Here is a 26,438-nt window from a genome sequence, read left to right as displayed (position 1 = left end):
GCGTCCAAAAAAACTGGGCAAACAATGTCTACAAGGTCAACGTATGGCGAAAAATGACTATTTTCAGCATTTATATGGCATATTTTTTCTGGCAACTGTGCTTCAGTGGCTGCGTCCAAAAAAACTGGGCAAACAATGCCTACAAGGTCAACGTATGGCAGTTGTTTAAAGAGAACAGTAGATTACTAGCCAGCAAAGCTACCTAAGCTAAAATGTCCCTCAAATCCCTGCAGACTTCTGTCCCTCCAATACAGAGCAGTATCAAGCAGATTACTAGCCAGCAAACTTACTATCATCTGTCCCTGAAATCACTAACAGCTCTCCCCCTACACTATCTCTTCCAAGCACACACAGGCAGATTTTTCAGATACATTTTTGCCCTTGATCCCCCTCTGGCATGCCACTGTCCAGGTCGTTGCACCCTTTAAACAACTTTAAAATCATTTTTCTGGCCAGAAATGTCTTTTCTAGATGTTAAAGTTCGCCTTCCCATTGAAGTCTATGGGGTTCGCGAACCGTTCGCGAACCGCTCGCGTTTTTGCGCAAGTTCGCGAATATGTTCGCGAACTTTTTTTCCGACGTTCGCTACATCCCTAGTTACAGTTTGTTAGACATTTTTCCCATAACTAGAAATGGAACACAGAAACCTACAATCTATGACATGTGGTAGCCAGGTCCTGGGAGTTGGTGCTGTAGATTCTACATTCTAAACTACTAGAAATAAATTGGTGTAAACATATTCACAGTGGTCCTTTAAGCAAAAAACTATTAAAATAAAGTGTCAGCAATAGGGTTTCTTTGCACTTAAATTTGAATTAGAGTTTCCAAAATGTAAAGATTTATTAAGCGCAAAAAAATCAAATTTAAAAATTTGGCATCTAAAAGCTGCCGAGCTCATATAGAATTCAATGGTAATTGTCCTAGGCAAAATGTAATAATTTTTTAAATTTGAATGATTTGTTTTTGAATTTTTGTTGGTAGACCACTGAAGATGATGAGTAGAATACGAATTTCCTGTATTTTCGTTTTTTCACATTTTTATTGGATTGAGTTTTTATAGTTTTTTTTCATAAATAAGCATACATTCAAGTTTGGTAAGTTTTCAAGTTTAAAACAAACTCTAAGGAGTTTATTTACTAAACTCTGAATGGAAAAATCACAAAAAAATTGTGATTTTTTTAATATAAAATCTGACTTTAAAAAATCATGAATTTTTCAGTATTTATTAAACCCCGAGGATGGAAACGTCAGAATCCTGCATCTCAGACCTGTCGAGGTTGCATATAAGTCAATGGGAGAAGTCCCAATGATTTTTTGATGTGTGCTGGGTTTCGGGCAATAGCCCGAAGTTTTCGGATGAAAATTATGAAAGAATCGTGAAAATTGTATTAGAAAGTCCGAAAAATTAGTGAAATTCTGATTTTTTTTCCCACAAAGAACATTTTCGGGAAAATGTAATAATAAATAAGCGTAAAAAACCCGAGCGGATTTGATCAGAGTTTGTAGCAGAAAATATTGAGATAAATTTGGACTTTGATAAATAAAAAAATTCACAAACACACAAACTATTCACAAGCTAACTGCCTGTGTGCTTTTCATTTAACCTTTGGGTTGCTTTCAGTTGCTTTCAGTTGAGTTAAAAGGGGACACGCAGCACTAGACAATTTTGCAATATAGAAAAAACTGTGAAGACGATATTATAATAATTTAAGTATAAATATACAGAGATGAATTGCCATGTGACACAGTAGGAAGGAAGACTTTACCCTATAGACCATCTTAGTAAATCCAGATATTGTTTCTATGAGTAAAATAATTTCTATATTGATACATATTCCATGATGAAAATATTCTTTCCGCCTGTCCTACATAAAGACAAATGAGTAAAAGGGGAACTATCGCAAACATTTTAATTTAATATAAGCTTCAACATACTGATATAGGAAACATTGTAAATACAATCAAATAAATATTCTTTACTGTTTCTGAAATATTTAGTTTATCTTCATTATTCCTCTCTCAGCATCTATTTCTCTTCATTCTGTCTTCTTGCAGCAGGGTGTCAGATAATCATTGACAGTTAGATCCAATATATCTTATAGGGGGGCTTCCTTTCCTAGCAGATGTATTAGAGCTCACTCAAATAACGGATTCCAGTACAAACAAAATATAACAAAATAACTGCCTTTTGCACAAATTCTGCATGTAGAGAGACATGACGTCTGGTGATTTTAATAGACTGAGCTCTAATACATCTTCTAGGCAAAAGGAGGCCCCCTATAAGATATATTGGATCTAACTGTCAATGAATATCTGACACCCAACTCCTGCATGAAGACATAATGAAGAGAAACAGATGCTGAGAGAGAGGTGTGAGAATAGTGAAGATGAACTTGATTATTTCAGAAACAGTAAAGAATTTTTAATTGATTGTATTTAGAATGTTTATTATTTCAGTATGATGAAGCTTATATTAAATTTTAATTTCCACGATAGTTCCCCTTTAAACAAAAAAAAAATCAAGGTTATGTATAAATTGCAGATTTCCATGTATCAATAGCAACCAGTTAACCTTTACTGGTCTAGTGTAATAAGAATAATGAAAATAACTTAATTGGCTGCTATGGGTTCCAAATAGCCATAACTCTAAAACCTTTCATTAAATGTATCTATTAATTGACTAATCCTGTTTTCTGAATAAGCAAATTAAAACACGGGCTGCATATTTATTCACATGGTAAGGGCTGTTTGGTTAGAAAACATCTGAGAAACACTAAACCACTCTTCTGCAGCGAGAGGTATGTGCCAAACACCACTGTAGGGGTGAATGGTTAAAATGGGGTTTAAGATTGCAATTAGCTATATTAATTACAAGCCAATCATGTGGATATTAAATAAGGAACACTGGATACTTTCATTTGCAGAGCATTTAAAAAAATCTGCCAGCTACTAGGGTTTTACTGTAAGAACACTTGTAAAGAATAAAATGTAGCACGAACGGCATGAATTATCTACGCCGGAGGGCTGTACAGCGCATTTGTGACACAGAGACATTTAATTCTTTAAGGAAGTGGAGCAGAGATTAAATTAGTGGTTTGGCTCAGGCTGTAGGTGTAGTCTAGTTAAAGTCTAATCAGCCTTTGTTCAGCATACAGGGACTGTCACTGCTGGGTTACAGATTTACTGTCAGCAGGCAGGTGTGCCATTTTTAAAATATGGAAAAAGATTAGAATGCATTCCAGACCTCAGATGATATGATTTTCACGGGCCATGCTGCTTTTGGAAAACTGTTCATTTGCAACCATATGAAAACAAACCGCATTAAAAATTGTAAGTATTTTGTATTCTTTATGATATACAGCATCCTTCCCGTTAGCTCAGCAAAAGTCGACCTATCGCATACATATCAAAATAATATGGATTTATTGAATGCAATATGGTGTAGCATGTCTTACGCTTTCTCAGACAGCTAATTTATGAACAGGGCTTTCTGTGAACTAGAATGTTTACTTAACATCCAGACTGTAACTTTTTTACATTTTTATTTCTGTAAAATATTGCATATTCTTAAATATTTATTCCCTGCTACTTGGAAATATACAAACTAAACAAGTAACCAAGTATGAAACCTGTTATCCAGCTCAGGACCTGAGGTTTTACAGATAAGAGATCTTTTGGCAGTTTGGATTACCATACATGAAGTCTACTAAAAAGTAATTTAAACATTAAATAAACCCAATAGGATTGTTTTGCCTCCAATTTGATTTGATTTTTTTTTACTTTTTATTTGATTTGATCATAGTTAGGATCAGGTACAAGGTACTGATATGGGACCTATTATCCAGAATGCTCGGGACCAGGAGATTTCCAGATAAGGAATCTTTCCATAATTTGGATCTCCATTCTCCATATTTCCATATGTCCCTAACATGGATCTCTGTAAGTCTACTTAAAAATAATGTAAACTTTAAAGAAAACCCAATTGTTTTGCCTTTAGTAAGGATTTGTTTTATCTTAGTTTGGATCAAATACAAGATCCTGTTTTTTTATTACAGAGAAAAGGGAAATCATTTTTAAAATGTCAATTATTTGATTAAAATGGAGTCTATGGGAGATGGCCTTCCTGTAATTCTATGCTTTCTGGATAACGAGTTTCCGGCTAATGGATCCCATACATGTACTGTTTTATAATTACAGAGAAAACGGTTTGAATTATTTGATTAAAATGGAGTCTTTGGGAGATGGCCTTTCTGTAAATTTGGAGCTTTCTATATAATGGATCATACACCTATACTTTTTGGTCTTTAATAAGCCAATCAAGGGTCTAATTCAGTGGCAGGTGCTAACAGTGATCAATTATTATGCCACAAAATATCTGCATCCATAAATAATAGAATTTCAATTAAATACCAAACCTCATAACCATTATAATGAATACTGAAACTGAGTATAGCAGCTTGGTGTTTACTTGTTCTCCATGGCATTAGCATTCATAAGTTCTATGACAGTGGGAGATACATTGTTGGGCATGTAGTGTCCTGGGCAGGCCCGGACTGGCAATCTGTGGGTTCTGGCAAATGCCAGAGGAGCTGCTATAAAGTGTCATAGAAAGTCAGTATTTAGTGGGCTGGTGGGGGCTGTTTGGGCCTCTATGTTGGCTGTTTGGGCCTCTGTGTACCTGAAATGCCAGGGTCTATTTTAATTCTCAGTCCAGACCTGGTCCTGGGAACATATAATTATCCTAAATATGATAGCTAAGCTAGCTGACAGCAAGCCATTCTGTGCGATATCCAATACCTTTTTCCACCGCAGGCTGCCCATGTCCAGTTCCAAGTTCACTGGATGCTGAGAGTGTCTGTTCAGTAAGCAGTCTGTATTGTCTGTTTGTTCCAGGAAGTTCCAGGAAGCAGTGTATAGGATTCACTGACATGGAAAGACTGTAAAATGTAGCTGTCTAGTTGCACCTGGTGTGCATGCTTAGAGGGGAAGTAGCAAAAATTATGTTTAGTTCAGTGAAAGCCCTATTTATTGAACTCAAGTTTAACAAGATGGTCTACTTCCCTCAAAAATGCTGAAATTCAGAATATGTGTAAACACATCTGAATTAAAAAATAACATTTAATTACACAATTCATGAAAACAAATGCCAGACATTGGTCATAAGAATAGGTTCAGTAGGGATTATGTATAATCTAGATTGAAAGGACGGGTTCTTTTTTGGTATGATATTGCCTTATTGCTTTTGTACTGAATGATGTACAATTTATTATCTCCATGAGGCTTTGTTATTTATGATTGTTTTTTTTATTAAAGTTTTTGTTTATTTATTTGTTTATTTAACTCTCCAGGGAAAGGGGGATGGGAAACATGAAACAACCTGGTTCATACAAGCGATAACTATTGGTACACCTTTAGAGCATGATAAAATAAGCTTAGTGTAAACTATGGAAGACAGGGTTTTAGAGCATTGCAACAGCTCACTTTACATACATGCATCAACATATCCATTATGACATCTAAATGTACGGCCAATCTACTTAAACCCTCAGGAAGCTCAATCAAATTAATGTCTGTTATTTATGATTGTTGATATTTAGGTGGGTTAGTGCACTGAGCGGGCCCTCTTTATTAAATTCTTTGTCAATCAATTTTAGAATTAAATTTGTATGTTTGATGTGCACACCATTCCATTGTAGAGTGGAAAATTCACAGGTTACAAAACAATGGCACTCCAGATCTTCATCTTCTTTACAACAGACATACAGTTGCTTTAATTATTTACTGTCACTACAACCTTTGTATTACTAATCTAGTGATTTCAGTTGAAACATAAATGTACAGGTTTACTCATATGTGCAAAGAAGATTACCTTTTCAAAGATGGGTGATGGCCTGAAAAAGATTCTGCTATGGGACCCAGCATATAGTTCCACCACTGCATCTGTTTTGTTGCTTTCAGGTTAAGATTAAACACCTCATTTGCAGCTGTGCCTGTAAACAGTTTTAGAGATTTTATGACCTTTAATGAAAAGCAGAAAACTATATAGTGTAAAATAGCACTAAAGGTTGTTACCAAAGTGGTGACATCTACGTATCTGAAATAACAGTACCTATCAATGAGGGGAACCAATAGCATCCTTACTTGCAGCAGGGAGAGGAGCAAACTAGCAAAGTACCCTCAGTATACAACTAGGGATCAAGAGACAAAAAGTATTAATTTGTATGTGTTCTTATGCACTTTGTTGTCCAATCATATGAATTTCCCAGTAACAACAAAAGAAATCAACATGATTCAACTGAATTGGCATAGCTGTTATTCTGGTCATGTGCAAGTGAACTGTTTTCATTGAAGTGGAAGCCTAGTTCTTACTGCAGGGTATTCCTATCACTTCTGCTATGATTTGTAGTCTTTTTCAGAGCTGCCAGCATTCCCTAATTTCCAGGGATAATCCATGGTTTTGGCTCTCTGTCCCTGGAAATGCTTCTGATTTTTTTTAAAACTAAAGAACGGTAAATAAGTAAATAAGTATTTCAATGACCTTATGACTATAAATCAGTTCTTAGAGCCTGCACTCAGTTTACAGCTGACTTACTTTAACAACATATTATACTAGTGAAACCCAGATCTACCTGTCTCCTTGAATCTCTCGGTGTGACAGACTGTCTTTCTGATATCTGTTCCTGGATGTTACAGCACTACCTAAGACTCAACCTGTCTAAAAAATAATTAATTGTAATTCTACAAGCATCAAATTTTACTCACCACCAACAATGTCATCTTACAGTCACCGACAAAGTCTAGGAGCTATTTTTCTACTCTGATATCTGTTATACCCCATATCCAAACCCTGGCCCGGGGTTCCACTAGTGAGCACCATGGAGCACCCCGAAGTATAAAAAAATGTTCCTTCTCCTTTTAACATTAAATAAACCCAATAGGATTATTTTTCCACCAATTTGGATTCATGCAGCTTGTGTACAATTAACTACAAGGAACTGGTTAAACTGCCTCCACATTAGGAAATCAAGACAGGGCTTTAAATAAATGAAATGGTGATCAGTCAATTACAGATAGCTGCACCATAGTCCCTGTTCTGAGTCCATTATATCATAAATCTTTAAAATTGTTAACAAAAATTGTGAAAACTTGACTTGCAACAAAAATGTACTGCACTTGATAATAACTAAGCTATGTTAAGGTTAGTATCTTAGTATTTAAATGTTTTTCATTTATTGGGCAGATCGGAGTTGCCAGGTTTCCAGCCAAATTGTGCTATTAATTTAAAGCCCAGGTGGGTTGTGAAAGTACAAACTAGCCAAGGTACGGATTTGGGCTACTTTTTGGGTCTTTGGCTAGTTTGTACTTTGGAAACCTGCCAAAGTTTTCTCTAGCCCTAATGTGCCTGTGTCTCCCAGTGCATGTTGGGTAATGTCGTTTTTGTTTAACAACTGACTACCAAGTTTAATGGTAAGACTACAATACACAGCATGCAATGGGACTGACTTGCATAGAAGTCGGGAGTTACCAGATTTTGGGCTCTGTTCCCCAGTCTCCCGTCACTCTTAAGCATTCTCTAATTTTCCTGTGACTTTCCTCAATTTCAGACAAATTTGGGGCAAAAATCTGCTGGCCACCAAAATGTCTAGAGGCTGACCTGTTTTACAAATATTTATTGAAATTGTATATGAATTAGGGCCTCGTGAGGCCCTTATACCTCCTGAGCCCCCCAATCAGTGAAAATTGAAAAAGGAGTATTTTCACATCTATTCGTTTATTTTGAAGACTTTTTTTCACTGCACATATTGTGCTATTTTTGGGCTACTTTTGAAGTTTCGCTGGTTTTGTAGCTGACTTTGGCTAGGGTTGCCACCTTTTAAAATAATATATACCGGCAGGTGGAGGGGGCGGTGTTAAAAGGGCGGGGCTGTGACTATAAAGGGGGCAGGACCGTGACGTGCTATTGGCTGGCCGGGTCGTGACGTCAAAGGGGGCGGAGCCATATGCGTAAATTTGGCAAGAAGCCCAGGAAACAGGTAAGTTTGGAGCAGGCTGGGGGCAGGCCACAGGCTTTTTTTTTAGGTATATTACACATATTACAAATTTACCGGCAGCTACATTGCCGGTAAATTTGTAATACCGGCCCCGGCTGGTTTTTTACCGGCTAGGCCGGTAAAATACCGGCCGGGTGGCAACACTAACTTTGGCTAGTTTGGAAAAATAGACCTGGCAAACCTGGGGCAGATTATTGTTCAGGCTTCTCAAGGCTGAAAACTTAACAGAAAGTTCAGACCAGAACAGGCCTTAGAAAAAGTGAACTGTTCAGTTAAACCCAACAGGTGGCAACTGTAGTGTGTCCCAGTGCCAGGCTGACTGGTTATACTGGAGAGAGAAGGTAACCCCACACTAGACACAACCTTGCTGGCAGTTACACCTCTGACAAATAGAGACTTCTCAATTTACAGACTATTTCTGCTGCTCCATAGCAACAAGGCGAGTGCTCGAATGTGTGCCCGACAGCTCTATGGATTCGCGCTTTAAAATGTACACTTTTTTGCATTACAGTATTATGTTGGTATGCCTTGGCTTTCCATGAGAACCGGGCGAATATATAAAGGTTCGGCGTTTTATCAGCAGAAAACTGTAAGCGCTTTCCGCCTTTCCCTTTGTGCCAGGCATTCCCACAAACAGCCTAAACGTCTGGCGCATCCTGGATGGAAGGGGCCTCTACGTGGCAGTCGCGGTGGAGGCGGAAGTAGGGCTGTTTGGAAGCAGCTTTCGTGAATAAGGAAACATGTCTGGCTGGCAGGGATTCTCAGAAGAGGAGCTTAGGAACCTGAAAATGAAACAAGGTACAAAGCTGAGATTTGCGCGGTGCCACTCTTGTAGCTGTTATACTTTATAGCGCAGTTGCTGTTGTGAATGTCATGTCGATGCCTGAAACGAGCACTGCTGAACATACAGTATATGTCTGTGTGTAAATATACACTGTCTATTCATGATTACACCCAAACCTGGCAGGAGGGGAGTGTCAACACCTTGAGCAGCAATAGCCTTTAATTTACAATTTAGAATACCCTCTCCCGAGCCATGAATATCCTGTAAATTATATCCTTAGAAACGGTGGCTAGTGATGTCATCAGTTATAAACGGTGAGTAGTGATGTCATTTGTCACAAGACTCACTAAAACTTGTGTATTCTAATAAATAAAGTACCTCTTGTTGGAAAATATGAGGATATTAGAAGTAACCTCGGAGTTCCATGACCTGTATAAAAGCACTCAGCCTTTGGCCTCATGTTTTTATATGGTCATGAAACTCCTCAGTGACTTATAATATCCTTATAATACACAAAAGCCATGAATATCCTGTAAATTATATCCTTATAAACGGTGAGTTCTGATGTCATCAGTTATAAACGGTGAGTTCTGATGTCATTTCTGTCACATGACTCACCGAAACTTGTGTATTATAATAAATAAAGTACCCCCAGTTGCAAAATATGAGGATATTAGAAGTTACCTCGGAGTATCATGACCTGTATAAAAACACTCGGCCTTCGGCCTCGTGTTTTTATATGGTCATGAAACTCCTCGGTAACTTATAATATCCTTATATTTTACAAGAGGGGGTACTTTATTCACTATATATTTTACAATAAGGGGTACTTTATTCACACAAAAAAAAACCCCAAGTCCAATGGTGGGTGCTAGGTCAAATTATGATGTATAATGTGTAAAGTGGACCAGTACTCCAGTAATTTTCCAAAAGACTTTATTGAGTCATCACTCGTGTGTCCAACGTTTCGGCCCACACTCTCGATAAGATGCAATAAGTTGCCTGGGTGTACAATCAACAAACTTCTCCATACAATCGCAAAAAGGGGATCAGCACTACTCAGGTCTTAAACAGAATTTATTTAGTAAAATAGCAGCAGACTGACGTTTCAGCTGACTCCACAGCCTTTCTCAAAGTGCCAAAGTCAATACTGAACATGTCTTTTAACCACACACTGGCAGGAAACCACCAGCTACAAGCTAATTAAAAAATCGACTAGGTATATTTCAGTTTGTATTCAACTCTCCTAGCAGAAAAGACTAAATTAAAAACACCATAATAGCAAGAATATAAAAAATTTGGACACAATTTGTTATATTATTGCTATTGGTGTTGTTTCCTGCTAGTGAGCGATATTATGACATAATTGAGTATTTGGAGATTAAATGCTCTGTGGTATGAGCCACCCTCTAAACCAGTGGTTCATATGTTTTGAGGGTGCCCCTAATGAGTGACTGGAGCTGTTACTGGGGAGAGGGTAGGCTCCCCAGTAGGTAGGCAAGCACAATCACAAATAAATTACAATTAAAGTAATGGTTCACCTTCAAAATACTATTTTTTTCCGATAGATCCCCAGAAATAAAGACTTTTTCCAATTACTTTCTATTTTCTATGTGTCACTGTTTTTCTAATATTGAAGTGTAAATTGATACATTTAGTTGATACATTTCCTATCTCTGTCCCTGCTGAGCAGAATCTCTGGTTTTCATTACAGGCAGCTGTTAGAATTGATACAATAGTTACTAATACTCCCAGAGATGCTGCTGAGAAATGTATCAACTACAATTGCAAAATTGTAACAGTTCCAAATCTGCGCCTGTATTACCGAGCTGCCAGACTCAAACACCAGAGACAGGGACATTCAACTTTAAACTTAGATTGTGGAAAAACAGTAAAAAATAAATAATGGGAAGTAATTGAAAAAAAGTCTTTTATTTCTGGGGAACAATCTGAAAACAGCTGAACTGAAAAAGTGTTTGGAAGGTAAACAACCCGTTTTAATTCAGTTGTTTTCCGGTTTTTCAACAGACTTTTTTCACTGGCTGTTTTTCTAATACTGGCGTTTAAAGTTTCATTTTGCACTTATGTATTTCTAAAGTAACTATGGGGGGGCGTCACTGAATCTAAATGATACATAAGTTGATATATTTCTTATCTTTGTCCCTGCTGAGCAAAATCCCTGAGTTACATGAAATGCAGCTGTTAAAATTGATACACTAGTTGCTAATATTCCACAGATACTGCTGAGAAATGTATAAATGAATGTAGCAAATTGTAAAAGTTCAGATTCTGAAAAGTTCAGAGACAGGAACATTACACTTCTTTGATTTTGGAAAAACGATTTTAAAAAAAAAAATGCATTTGAAATAAAATATTTATTTTTAGAGAACAATTGGGGAAAAAAAACTTAACTGTTTGCAGGTTGAACCAGCCCTTTAAGCTGTTTCTCAGCCTGCATTTCTGCTCTACTGTCTAGTGTGTCTGAATACAGAGCTGCTGTCTCTGCCTGGATGCAAACACACACAAAGAATTTCTGTGCTGAAATGCATACTCACACGTTTCTGCACTGAAATCCACTCCATTTGTCTTTACTCAGACTCTGGGTTCAGACACACACAGGAGCAGATCAGAGTGGAGGGGCAAATGTTATTTGCTGACTTGTAGGGCAAAGGCACATGAAGCAAGTGCCACTGTTTTGCTTCCTGCAAAATATTATGCTAGTAAGGCAAACAGCACAGCACTTACAATTACCCCTTCACTGACCTTAAAGGAAAAATTAACCCATTTGTAAAAAAAACCGAGTACCACCACCCCAGGTAGACCTCCTTCCCCAGGCTAACTGCCCCCCCCCCCGGTGAAATGCCCCATACTTTATACTTACCGCTCGGCGCAGATTCTTCCAGCGAAGTTCCACGCATCCATCTTCCGGGTCCTCGGTAAGCTGACTGGGAGATTGGTATTTCGGCGCATGCGCAGTTGGAGCAGTTTGCCGGTCTGCGACAAATGCGCATGCGAGGAATTACGCAGAAATTGCCTGTCTCCCAGTCAGCTTACCGAGGACCCAGAAGATGGATCCGCTGGCAGAATCTGTGCTGAGGGGTAAGTATAAAGTATGGGGCATTTCCCCGGAGGGGGGGCAGTTAGTGTGGGGGGAGGAGGGAGGTCTACCTGGAGTGGGGGGTACCTGGTTTTTTACAAATGGGTTGAATTCTCCTTTAAAGGAGAAGGAAAGCCACAGAGACATTTTATTGCCAATAGATTAGCTGCAATAGTGCAAGCTAGAATGCTATAGTTATTCTGTAGAATGTTTTACCATACCTGAGTAAACCACTCTAGAAGCTCTGTTTGTTTAGGATAGGAGCTGCCATATTAGCTTGGTGTGACATCACGTCCTGCCCGAGTCTCTCCCTGCTCACTTATAGCTCTGGGCTCAGATTACAGCAGAGAAGGGGGGGAGAAGTGGAGCAAACTGAGCATGCTCACGCCTGGAGCAAGGAGGTTTAAGCTGAAGGCAGGAAGTCTGATAAGAAGCCCGTGTGTACACAATAGAAGGAAAGAAATGCAGTGTTTCTTTTGACAGAGGACTCAGAGCAGCATTACTTTGGGGGTTTACTGGTATATTTAGGTGGACCTTTCTGATAAGGCTTACTTAGTTTTAACCTTTCCTTCTCCTTTAAGAGCTATGATACATGGTGCTACTTGTAGCCAGCTACTTGTGGATACAAAACCCCAGAAAACACCCTGTCATAGTCAATACTTAGAATTATCAGAATTGTCTATTTTGTAACTGGCTACGGGCAGCTCTGTGATTCATCACCATAAGTGTTAATCTTTTGGACCCTATTGATGTACCTGTGGGCACAGTTCCCACCTGGCAAGTATTTTATGGCCCTGGCCATTTATAAGTTATACATGAAACTAAACGTATCTCAAATTTTCAAATTTTTTCGAAAAGTTTTTAAACCCATTGAAAATGAGTAGAATACAAAATTGATGCATTAGAAGGTTTTTTTTACAATCAAGTTTTTTATATTCAAATTCTTTAATAAATAACCAAACATTTGGTGAATTTGCAAGTTTATTTGAATTTAAAAACTCTAAAACAAAGGCCTATTAAATAATGTTTGAGGTTGGGGAGGCACAAATGCCAAAGAAGGAAAACATTACAAAACTCATGTGACTTTTTTTCTTGAACGCTAGATTATTTAAGAACAAACCACAACATAATATTGCCCATTAATCAATGAGGCTAAAAAAACTCAAATGTTTTAATGAACTGGGAAAAAAATAAAGTTGTTAGAGACAAATCCCATTCACTTCTCTTTAGCCCAACTATTTGAGGTTCCAAAGAATGTTTTCAAGTATATTCATGTTTTTAACAAATTTTTTCTCAAATCGACTTTTGATGGGTCTTCCTTTTACTGTAGTGTTTTTAGTCATTACACAATGCCTGATAAAGCAATGTTTTCATATACAGGTATGGGATCAGTTAACCCGGAAACCCGTTTTGCAGAAAGCTCAGAATTACGGAAAAGCCGTCTCCCATATACTCCATTTTATCCAAATAATCCAAATAATTTAAAGTGTTTCCTTTTTTTCTATAATAATAAAACAGTTCCTTTGTACTTGTTCCATGTAATTAATCCTTATTGGAAGCAGAACCAGCCTATTGTGTTTATTTAATGTTTACATAATTTTCTAGTAGACTTAAGGTATGAAGATCCAAATTACGGAAAGATCTGTTAATCAGAAAGCCCCATGTCCCGAGAAATCTGGATAACCGGTCCCATACCTGTACCTCAAAACTTGTTATAAGCTATAGGGGAATCCGGTACCCAATGTCAGAGCTCATAACTGGGCTTGAACAAAGTTGAAAACATGGAAAGACACAACAGACAACTCCATGATAAGATTCTGACTCACCCAAAGTACTGTAGCTTTCCCCATCTACAAGGATATTAAAATGTTTACCACTATAATAGTTCCTGAATCCATGTAATCGGAGCATGAGCAGTCAGAGTCAGGGCCGGATTTACATAGTGGCAGCCCCTAGGCCCACTGCCGTTCGTCGCCCCTGTCCCCTCCCTTTTTATCAACTGGACCGAAGCAATGGGGATTGGCGCACAGGAAATTTTAAAAAATGGTTGTATCTCCAACGCATCCCCAGTGTTTTTGAACCAATGTGGGTGTGTTTGGGCATCATGCCGCCCCCTTAAAATCCTGCTACCCTAGGCCCGGCCTATGTGGCCTTTCCACAAATTCAGGCCTGATCAGAGTGTTAATCACAATTTACCATTTCTTGCAAACTACTGACATTCTACTGAATAGTCATTGTAGCTGCATCTGTTTGATTATATTATGCAGGCATTATATTGTTAATAAATTAACTGCTATGATAATACCCCATGGGTGGAAAGAAATAAGTGAAGACCACTTCATGCCAAACCTCTCAACTGTGATTGTGTCGGATTACACCTATATCAAGCATGCTAGTTATTCATAAATTGTATGTGTCAGGCCATATGATTATATAGTTAGACTAAAAATGTAAAATGCTAATATTACCACTATAGTTTCATACTGATTTAAAAGTAACATTACAGAAAATTCCATGTTATAAAGAACATACATGCAAGCCTTTAAAGGGGAACTATAGCGAACTTTGCTATTTCTGAATTATGGATCAGAACTGAATACACTAAAAAGTACACAGTGTGCTATAAGCATTAATGTATAGATACTTTCCAGGCATGACCCCACTGGTCTCAGCCATAGTGAATTGCAGATAGATATCTATGTGATAACTACAAAGTGAGGATTTAAAAAAACAAAAAAAAAAAGTACCATATTAAAATACAAAACTAACCCAAAAACAAAATATTTGCCAATTGTCTTGGTGTCTATGTGGTCACTGGGGACATTTCTTGCAAACAACAATGCTTCATTTTCTCCTATAGTATTTAAAGGGGAACTCCACATAAACATAACTTGAGCTTTTTGAAAAGTAAACATAATTTCAAGCAACTTTGAAATATACATGAGTTAAAAAATATGCAGACTTTTCATGATTTTTAAAGTTTTGAAACAGTTCCCTAAGCCTAGCCCCCTGCTCTTCTGCTAATCCGTCTGACTACTTTGCTGAGCTGGCTGACTACTGTTAATTTGTATCAGCAGCCATTTGTCCTTGGCCTGCATCCTCCAAACCCCACAATTCCCTGCACATGTGATTTCAATAAAGAACTGAACATCATAGTGCAATGCATTGTGGGTTATGTAGTTCCTGCTGTCTGTAAGCTGTGGAGAAGTTGTTACAATTTGTAACATCAGTTTTTAGTCCCTCCTTCCCTGCCAGGATTTCAAATGATGCAGAAAGAGAAGAGCTGTTAAACAACCGGATTTCACCATAGAAAATGGCATTTATTCATACTTTTTGAAGTAACTGTGATGGATATAATAGGGGTTTCGGTGTTATGTGGGCCTCTTTATCAAATTTTGGTTTGGAAGCCGGAGTTCCCCTTTAATATAGCTAAGAGTAATCAAGAAAAACACTTGCTGTATTGTTCATCCTTGTTAGTGTGTTAGTGGTATGCCTGCTTACATGTTTCTGGGCCAATCACCACTTGGCTCCACTTCGAAGGCTCTCTTACAGATGCTTTAGTAGAAATGAAAACTTTTGAAAAACATGTATAGTTTTCCAGTGTAATGAAGTGTTGACTCAAACATTTGTTTTGTTTTTTTCTAGAATTACCACATCAACCTGATCATTCAAGAAGACAACCCACATCAGCCAAACCTGCAGCAGCCAAAAGTCGACGGCAGATGCAGAGAAAGATGGCTTTGCAAGCACAGAGTCAGCAGTTGGCTAAGCAGAATGGATCCCTTTCTGTTCCCCCTGAGCAGCAGCTTTCCAGACCAACCAGCAGCTCATCACCAAATGTAATATCCTGCCCAGTTGAAAAAAAGCAAATCATACACGGACAACCACAAATGAGCACATCAGTTAGCTCTGGCACTGACCACAAGGAGGAGGATTTGTGTTCTGAAGAAAATGAAGAGCTAAACAAAAAGGAAATGGAATTGTTAGTAAGTCTGTTTTATTAAGTGGTTGTTTATCATTTCCAGGACATTGAGACATTTTGTGCCTTAAGTATAATTAATAGTAGTAAAATCACGGATCCACATACATACTGTTCTCTGCAGTGAGGGACGTGGCCCCTTTTTTTATTATTATACCACCAACAAGATCAACGTTTCGGGGGGGGGGGGAGTTTAACCTCCCTTCATCCTGATGCCGGGTCGACGGAGGACCAGCACCACCATTGCAGTAAAAGTGGATTTGCGGGAGTGCGGTAGATATACCACCTAAAGGTCCTCATACATGGAAAGATCCGCTCGTTTGGCGATGACGCCAAACGAGTGGATCTCCCTCCGATATGCCCACAATGGGCAATATCGGGCTGATCCGATCGTGGGCCCTAGGGCCCAACGATCGAATCCTAGCATTCGCAAACGGGCGGTCGGATCGCGGGACCGCATCAACGAACAGATGCGGCCGCGATCCGACGGGATTTTTAATCCCATCCGATCGAGATCTGGCCGACTTTCGGCCAGATCTCGATCGGGGAAGCCCGTTGGGGGCCCCCATACACGGGCCAATAAGCTGCCGACTCGGTCTGTCTGCAGCTTTTATCGGCCCGTGTATGGCCACCTTAAGGCCTTTCACATTGATTTCTAAAATACACTTGAACTCAGAAGACCAGATACATGTACAAAATTTAAATATTAAAGCAGTTCGGCCTATTTTGAATATACTCCTTCGCCGGGTGGGTGTCGGCTTTGTGTTCAATTTTGTCAGACCATCCTTTGATCCTATTAAACAAAAAAAAAATTCAGACACTAAGGAGCAGATTTATTAAGGGTCAAATTCCGTATACATGGGAGTTTTTTTTATGAATTTGAATATACTCAAAATTCCACCGGGGGGTTATTTATAAAAAAGAAAATGTAATATCTAAAACTCAGATGAAGACTCGAAAACTCCATTCGAATGTCAGGAAGGCTACTGACATTTCCAAATCGGTCCCTTGAATTCTCCCTTTAACTTATACATGAACTCAGCAGGTTTTAGGTGGCGAATAGTCGAATTCGAGTTCTTAAAGGGCCAGAGTATGATAAATCTCAAAATTCTAATTAAAACTCGAATTGAGTTTGGATAATTCACAATTCGAATTTGAGAGTTTCAGCAGATGAGAAGATGCAACTTAATTTACTTCAAATTCAAACGTTTAGGCCATAAGTCAGAAGAGGTAGAGTAATAGGATTTTGCCATCACTTTGTATGACCAGTTGTACAACATTTGTCAGGTCAGTCTGAGGCTCTGAGTGAATAGTAATCTGAGTGAAAAGATAAATTAGCTGATTCTTTTCTCCAGCATTCAATTCTGTTTTTTGTTTCTAGTAATTATATTTATCTTTTTTGCCTCTGCCTTACTATATTGTGCAAGGAGGAAAAATGAAAAATTGGCAAGAATTTGGATGTAGTCAGTAAATGGCATCCTTTCCATAATCTAACCTATTGCCTAGAGTTAAATAAACTATGCCTGATGCTGGTGGAAATACGCTGAATGACCAATTTCCCTTCCAGAATAAAGACCCAATGACTTCATGTAACTCTCTGCTATTTTAAGGAGATATTTCCACAAGGCTGGATTGTTTTTTCCCCCTTTTTTGTCAGTTAGAAAAGCCATAGCTAAATATGTTACCAAATTAAAAATAAATCTCTTGGGAAGCCATTACAATTTTTTTAAGTCTCGTTCATACTTCATGAAATAACAGATGCATGAAATTAGCCACACGCTAGTGAAAGAAGCCAAAGAATAGCTTAATGCTTGTTTTTGAACTAGAAGCCCTGTGGGAAAAGAAAAGCACATAGTGAATTAATAATGTTACTGAAAGGCAGAGATACACTGTCAGATTCCGGGAGATTAGTCACCCGGCGACAAATCTCCTCTTCTATGGGGCGACTAATCTCCCCCCGAACTTCCTTCCCGCTGGCTAGAATGTAAAACGGAGAGGTTCGTTTTCCGAAGTCGCCCAAAGTTTCCTCATGAGGTAACTTTCGACGACTCCCAGGTTGCTAGAGTAAATAAGACCATAGTGGCTGCAATATCCAACTGAAGAACTATTGAACAAAAAATGTAAGAAAAACACACAAATAAAACCATAAGACCAACTGCAAATATAAAGCTGTATAATAAATGTCCTTTTCAAATTAAACATGAAACCAAAATTCTTTTTAAATTTTAGCATTCATAGCTGTTATAAACTCATTTAAAAATCTCAGCTGTCAATCAAATATTGCCTGCCCCTCCTCTATGCCTTAGGCATAGAGGCCGGGCAAGCAATTACTTTCACTTTCCATTGAGCACTTCCTAGATGTCACTGCTCGCCCAACATTCCCTCTGTTCTCTTCACCATTTAATTGTGTGGCCAGGGCATGGGGATGGACATCAGGTCCCCCATTCTGGTGCACAAACAAGATTCTGAGATGATACAAGGCTTATCTTAATAACAGTGTCCACAAAATGGCTCCTGCCTGCTTGTTATAATTATGAATTCCCTGACTGAACAAAACAAGATTCAAATAATGTATATAGTGTTATTAAAGTTCATTTTGCTTGACTGACATGATAAAATAGGATTTGGAATCATTTTTTTGGGTTATGTGTCCCCTTTAAGAATATAAATATTGCCATCATAAATTTAGTGCAAAGGTGAACTGTGCCTTTAGTGGGTATCTGTAGAAAATGAGAAAACATAAAGCATGAATAATATTGTTGTCACAGAGCTTTATGTCTAGTTTTCCATATGTATGATTGAATTTGGTTCTGCTGCATTATTTCTAGGGTGATCTTTACGGGTAGTAAGTTTCTTGGTGTACTGTTGATTGCAATGGATCATGTTATGCTTCAGAACTGAAGTACGGGGAAGATGCAGTTTATGTACCTTTAATGGGTAAACATGGAATAACTGGCAGTACAGGTATGGGACCTGTTATCCAGAATGCTTGGGACCTGGGGTTTTCTGGATAACTGATCTTTCTGTAATTTGGAATATACTTTTAGAAAAGAAAGGCAGAAGCGCTCAAACCACCCGCCACACTTTAATTTCACAAGTTGGAAACTCTTTCTATGTAGCGGTATATTATATCATTCAATGCAAATGCGCTCACCGCTGTTTCAAATTGGCTCGGGTGCACTTGCCCCGGGCCCTCCGCTTAAAATATTCCAATGTGGTAAAACTGTGGGTCACTCACCGCTCCTGTTCGGTGGTCCGGGTGCTGCGCCCCGAACCCTCAGCATGGGGGAGACATCAAAGTAAAAAGACAACTGCTTGGCACGCACTCCACAGGACTCCAGGTAGCGGTAAAAACTTATTTCTTTATTGCACAAACATATATCCTAACGCGTTTCGTGTGTTGCCACACGTAATCATAGGCATGCCTATGATTACGTGTGGCAACACACGAAACGCGTTAGGATATATGTTTGTGCAATAAAGAAATAAGTTTTTACCGCTACCTGGAGTCCTGTGGAGTGCGTGCCAAGCAGTTGTCTTTTCTGTAATTTGGATCTTCTAGAAAATAATGGAAATGTTAAATATTGAAATGTTAAATATACCCAATTGGCTGGCTTTGCTTGCAATAAGAATTAATTATATCTAAGTTTGGATCAAGTACAAGGTACTGTTTTATTATTACAGTGAAAAAGGAAATCATTTTAAAAAATTTGGATTACTTTTTTTTTAAAAAAATTTAGTCTATGGGAGATGGCCTTTCTGTAATTCGGAGCTTTCTGGATAACGGGTTTCCAGATAACAAATCCCACACCTGTACTGACTGCGTATTAGCCATATTAAAAGCAGTCCATGCAACACTTTTAGATTGTCGTATTTATTTAAGTGGGAAGTTGAGTTAGAAAGTGAATCCTAGCACTGGATTGTTCAGCAGTTATTTAGGAATAGCTTTTCGGATCACGTTATTTCAAAGTTGACTTTCTCTATGATCATTGAAACGGCCATTTATAGCTACTCTAAATATCTCAACAGGAGAGAGAAATCTCGGTTGGATCAACTTCAACTAGAACAACGACTTATGGAAGAGAAGAATAAGCGTAAGAAGGCTTTACTTGCAAAAGCTATTGCTGAAAGGTAAGGAGACTACCTGGCATAGGTGGAAAATATTCATTTCAGACTCCCAATAGTGTTTGAGATATTAACACAGATTGTTAAAAAAAAAAAAAATTTTATATCAAGGTCCAAAAAAACCCAGGCAGAGGTTGTGAAACTGAAGAGGATCCAGACGCAGCTCCAGGCTTTGGATGATTTAGTATCCACGGATATTGGTATTTTAAGGAACTGTATTGACCAGGCATGCATAGAATTTTCTCAAGCCAAGTAAGCAAATAATCCGTTAATATTTAAATCGGTTTTATAGGGAAAACATCATCTAATGGTGATTGTTTGTAAAATGTTTATGGTTAAAGGGATACTGTCATGGGAAAAATTTTTTTTTTCAAAATGAATCAGTTAATAGTGCTGCTCCAGCAGAATTCTGCACTGAAATCCATTTCTCAAAAGAGCAAACAGATTTTTTTATATTCAATTTTGAAATCTGACATGGGGCTAGACATTTTGTCAATTTCCCAGCTGCCCCATGTCATGTGACTTGTGCTCTGATAAACTTCAATCACTCTTTACTGCTGTACTGCAAGTTGGAGTGATTATCACCCCCTCCCTTTTCCCCCCAGCAGCCAAATAAAAGAACAATGGGAAGGTAACCAGATAACAGCTCCCTAACACAAGATAACAGCTGCCTGGTAGATCTAAGAACAACACTCAATCATAAAAACCCATGTCCCACTGAGACTCCTTCAGTTACATTGAGAAGGAGAAACAGCAGCCTGCCAAAAAGCATTACTCTCCTGAAGTGCAGGCACAAGTCACATGACATGGGGCAGCTGGGAAATTGACAAAATGTCTAGCCCCGTGTCAGATTTCAAAATTGAATATAAAAAAATCTGTTTGCTCTTTTGAGAAATGGATTTCAGTGCAGAACTCTGCTGGAGCAGCACTATTAACTGATTCATTTTGAAAAAAAAATTTTTTCCCATGACAGTATCCCTTTAAGTTTAAAGGACAAGAAAAGCCACTTTTTTCATGAAGTTGTTAAATAAGTTGTTACTGTTTCCTCTCCACAATGTCTAGGTTTAAATCACTTAAGTCTAATACGGGGAGGCACATTTAACAAGGGTCAAATTTTTGATTCATGTGAGTTTTTTTTAACTCGCATGAATTAGATTTTACTTGAAATTCAATTGGGGAGATGATTTATAAAAAAAAATTGAATACCGGTATGTCAAATTTTACCGACCAAAAAACTCGAATCATTGACCTCTCCTATCGACTTATACATGAATTTGGCAGGTTTTAGGTGGTGAATAGTCGAATTCGAAGAGCCACAGTATGCTAAATCTTCAAAATCGAATTCAGATTTTTTTTAAAAAAAACTTGAATTGAGTTTGGATAATTCCCTTGTCAAATTTGACATTTTTGACCATAAAAAAATTTGGAAAATTCGAATTTTCAATTCGACCCTTAATAAATCTGCCCCTTAGTGCTGCACTGATGAAACTCCTAAGTTGCGTCCTCCATCTTTACAGATCATGCGTCATGATGAGCAACGGATTTGCTGAACTGCGCATGCGTGCCTGCTTCCCTTACATGTACCAGCTTTCTTTGTAACTTGCAAACCTCAGTATTGCTGGTATGTGCTGCAGAGTGGTATAGTTCAACAAGGCTGGGGTCAAAGAAGGCAAAGTGAGGGGAGAACAGACACCAATCAGCGCAGGCCATGAATGGATACTATTCTGCTGGCAATCGGTTTTTGTTTGTATGTTTGTTTTTTTTCCCCTGTATTAAGCGCAAGACTATGGATTTGAATCTAGTAAAGGGCATAGAAGTTGAGCAAAATAAAAGCACTATTAGACAGTATTCAGGTATTCCTTTCCATAGACTCAGTATTGTGTTTTGCCTTTCCTTGTCGTTAAACCAATTTGCTTTATAAGAACAATGAATTGCAGAAAAACTGAGTGCATTCTTGAACTCACTTGTGATTTCGGAAATCTAAGAATCCAAACCTTGAAGGTTCGTAGATCTGATATTAGGTTAGATGCAGTGGCCCAAATACTTTTAGCCTTGTAGTATAATTCAAAGAAATTAACTTCCAGCCTGTAGGAAAGGGCAATGAGTAAGACTTATTTTAGCACATATTATAGTCACACCAAACTACCAGGAAAACACAGCCTAACATGTTCTTTTTTTATCTCTTTACATGAAGGAAGCGTTATGATAAAGCTGAAGCAGAATATATTCTGGCCAAGGTGGATTTGCATAAGAAGACTGAAATCAAGGAACAGTTGACAGAGCATCTGTGCACCATAATACAGCAGAACGAGCTCCGCAAAGCCAAAAAATTAGAGGAGCTTATGCAGCAGCTAGAAGTTGACGCTGACGAGGAGAAGCTTGAACTCGAAATTGAAGTAGAGCAGATGCTGCAGCAGCAAGAGACAGAAGCAAAAAGACAACTAGTAGCAACTCAACAAACTCAAGTGCAAGTAGATTCACCGACCGAAAAAAATGTTGAGCCACCAGAAAAAGAAAAAAGTGCAGAAAAAGAAGCAAGTTCAGATCAGAATGGTCCGTGTCAGTCCTCACCTCATCTGACAAATGAGTCTTGTGTCCAAGATAAAAGCACAGCTAAGTCAGAACCTAATTCCTTATCTGATAAGCAACCAGTATAACTAAGCCTACAGATGTTTCTGGACCTTGGGGCTTAAGGCGTGTAGTGCACATCTAAAACTGGTACATTTGTGTCCGTTGTCATGTGTTGTGAATTGTTACACAATTGTGTTACATAATCAGGATGATTGCACAGTGAGTTCATGTTTTTTACTTTTGGTGCTGGGATATCACACAAACGACGGTTCCTACAGTTCAGTTTAGGGATTCAGACTTCTCAGAGGAATGAGAATTTACTTTTCTAATGTTTTTGGGTTTAGTGCAATTAAAACAGATATATTACGTGACATTATTCATTCTCCCTTAGGTATGTTTGGCTCTAAATGTGTGTATAATCTTGCCTCAGAGGAACAATGCTGAAAAAAAATGATTTAGCAATATGAAGACTTTGTATGCAAATAGAGCTGGTGTACCAGAAGCATTTAACTGCTCCGTGTAGTGGTTAGATAGATGCAGGGCACAGCTTTTGTTGTCATTTAAGACATTTTTCACTGATTTTAAGGGGCAGATTTATCAAGGGTCGAATACTAAATTTGCATTCAAATTTAGAATTTTCGAGTTCACACATTCTAATTTTAATCCCCCTATTGAAAGTAAATATGAATGTAAGATTTATGACACTTCGACCATGGAAACAGTCCCAATTCGAATATTTGCCACCTAAAACCAGCCGAAATTTTTGTAGAAGTCAATGGCAGAGGTCGGTTGAGCCATTTGGAGATTTTAATAGCCTTCCTCACATTCGAGTTTTTTTTTCAAGAGAAAAACTCGATTAGTGTGAATCGAATATGAATCGAATACAATTTGAATTTTCAGGTCGGAACCATATAATCGAATATTAGACATTCACATTTTTTCTTAAACATCCCAGTCGATTTGTGAGTATATTTGATTAAAAAAAATAATTCACATTAATTCAACCTTTGATAAATGGGCCTCTAAGTATAATACTGTCTCCTTACTTCAATTCATTTCTATTTTCTGTCTATTTAGATTAGAAATTGTGATACAGTTTAGTAAAACATTATTCTATGAAGCTCTTCAGCTATCGAAACTGTAGCTGAAGAAAATGCAGGTTTGGGACCTATTATTCGGAATGTTCGGGACCAGAGGTTTTCCGGTTAAGGGCACTTTCCATAATTTGGATCTACTAGAAAATTGTGTAAACATTAAATAACCCTAATAGAGTAGTTTTGAATCCAATAAGGATTAATCATATCTTAGTTTGGATTAAGTACAAGGTACAGCTTTATTATTACAGAGAAAAAGGAAATCACTTTTTATAATTTGGATAAATGAAGTCTATGGGAGATGGCCTTTCCGTAATTCTGAGCTTTCCAGATAACGGATCCCATACCTGTAAAGTGGATACAGTAGATTACTTGGCATGGAAATCTCATATATTCATTGTATATATTGCCACTTTTCTGTTTCTTCCTCTTTTTTTATTCTATTTTATTGTGATATTTTTTCAACTTGTGAACCTTTTTCACAGTTGTGAGTTATAGTTTATACCCGACACTTAAATATTTATACTATCCCTTTGTCTGTTTTGATTTAGGATTTCTTCAGTAATTCCTTCTTACACCTTTTGAAACTAGTTTCCTCTATTTTTAATAAAGCTCTGACTATTTTCTTTTGTCTTCAGCAGGATGTTATAGTAAGGAGATTAACATTTCAGGTCTTGAGTACTTGAATAAGTATGTTGTTATTATTATTTAGAAAATGCATATTCACAGTTTAGATTAGCAGTTCACTTTCCTGTTAAGATTATAACTACCTTTTTCTATTTAGTTCTTTAGTCATTTAAGAAGTGCCTCTCAGCTGGCAGCTCTTAGTTGATGAGCCTTTTGCACTCACCGAAGAGAAACAAACATAAAATTATTTCTTGACTTGTATGGTACAGGTGTCCTTTATCTGCAAGCATGTTATCCAGAGAGCTCCGAATTACGGAAAGGCCATCTCCCATAGACTCCATTACAATTAAACAACGAATATTATTTTTTTTTTTAAATGAGTTGCTTTTTCTCTGTAATAACAAAACAGTCATTTATACTTGATAGAACTAAGATAATTAATTAATTGATCCTTATTGATGGTAAAACAATCCTATTGGGTTATTTAATGTTTAAAAGATTTTTAGTAGACTTAAGGGGGCAAATTCCCTAACCGCCGAAAATTCGCCATCGATTTCACGGCAATCGCAACACTTCGCCAGGTGTTAATTCGCTAGGACAACGCTAATTCACTAAGATGCGCAGTTGCGTCCAGGGCACCGAACGCTGGCGTTACTTCGGCAATCAAAGCGAAGATGCGCTAGCGTTGTCTAATTTGCAAACGGCGGGAAATGATAAAGTTACATGGATGTATATATTGCAGCAAATACTTACATTAATAAACCTTAATAAAATAAAATAGAGTTGTTATAATGCCCTACACATGAGACTTTTACAGGCTATTATTCTGAAAAAAGGAATAGACGCCAGCGTTTTTTGGGACTAAAAATTAAGGAAGTCCTATACATTTCAATGCACTTCACCTGGTCTAAGCTGGCGAAGGCAAGTCTGGCGAAAGAGGTAACGTTCAGTAAAATCCGTATCTTCGTGAATTTGCAGAGTTACGTCCATTTGCCAGAGTGAAAATTCGCCTGGAGATAGAGTGCGAATGAGCGATAGCGTCTGTCTTTTTCGCTAGCGAAGTTACGCCTGCACCCATTAGTAAATCAGCAAAGTGCCTGAATGAAGTCACGCTGGCGAATTTTCACCAACGTTACTCGCTTCTCCATTTAGAAAATCTGCCCCAAGGTATGAAGATCCAAGTTTCGAAAACATCCCTTATCCGGAAAACCACAGGTCCTATACGATATCTGTATGGTTGTGCTAATGTTTGTCTCTCATGTTTAACCTTCATCTACTTTAATATTTCACTTTATAAAATGACAAAGAAACAGTTTTATGATCAAGTTTTGTTCCTAGATGTAAAATGGCATACAAAAGGTTTATGATCAAGGTTAATGAATTATGTTTATATTGTGTAATTAACTTGTAAAATTGGGTTGGGTTCAAAGAGATTTTTTTTTATGACTGTAAAGCATTTTATTTGAGAACTGGTTTTAATATGACGGACTACACTAATCTTAAAATCTTATGCTGTTAAGTCTTTTGGCACATTACATATTTATATACTGTATATAGAGGTTGATGAAATCATTAAATATATTTTTAGTTGGACTTTATTAGTCTTATTTGTGGGAACCAAAAACACTTTCTATGTGCTGTAAATCAGCATTTCTTATTTATTACTGTGTATAAATGACTGTATGAACATATAAGTCTGGGATGGCCAGACTGCAGGGGATGCTGGAAGTCGCAATACAGCGGGGGATAATTGGCCAGTCATAGGACACTGCTGTACAGTCGGTGTCGATGTGTTGGCAAATGAAAAACCATATAATATACCTTTGTTCTGAAAAACATGTATGCTGGAATTATAAACGTTGGTTTTTGTTATATGAGGATGGTGAAGGTTGTAGTCCAACAGACCTGACACATTCATTATCGCTCCAGCTCCTGATTTAGTACTGGCTCCACTGGGACTCTGGTTAAGGTTTTTGCATAACTCAGAGATTAATATGTATATAATGCAAAATAAAGCAGTCTCTAACAGCTGGTTTAACTCTGCAAATGTTTATGGATGTTGTGAATATAGAATTCACGATTGAATGACTTGTATATTATGTTTTTTCCC

At 37.8% G+C, this 26,438-nt stretch overlaps 1 protein-coding gene across 2 annotated transcripts; it reads left to right on the top strand.

Moving 5' to 3' along the window:
* Positions 1–8,199: 8,199 nt before the first annotated feature.
* LOC108706001 (RAB6-interacting golgin-like) lies at positions 8,200–24,707 on the top strand. Of its 2 annotated transcripts, XM_041561600.1 has the most exons (5): positions 8,203–8,849; positions 15,578–15,914; positions 19,941–20,042; positions 20,148–20,288; positions 22,231–24,707. In XM_041561600.1, exons 1-5 carry the CDS (start codon positions 8,792–8,794, stop codon positions 22,691–22,693), a joined length of 1,101 nt encoding a protein of 366 aa, XP_041417534.1. In that variant the 5' UTR covers positions 8,203–8,791; the 3' UTR covers positions 22,694–24,707. The 2 variants fall into 2 exon arrangements, with proteins under 2 accessions (XP_041417535.1, XP_041417534.1); XM_041561601.1 differs by lacking the exon at positions 20,148–20,288 and having other exon boundaries at positions 8,200–8,849.
* Positions 24,708–26,438: the final 1,731 nt, after the last annotated feature.

Source organism: Xenopus laevis, chromosome 4S (genome assembly GCF_017654675.1).
Source record: "Xenopus laevis strain J_2021 chromosome 4S, Xenopus_laevis_v10.1, whole genome shotgun sequence".
Taxonomy (NCBI): domain Eukaryota; kingdom Metazoa; phylum Chordata; class Amphibia; order Anura; family Pipidae; genus Xenopus; species Xenopus laevis.
Note: the sequence above shows the minus strand (reverse complement) of the source record. Positions and strands in the feature narration are given on the sequence as shown.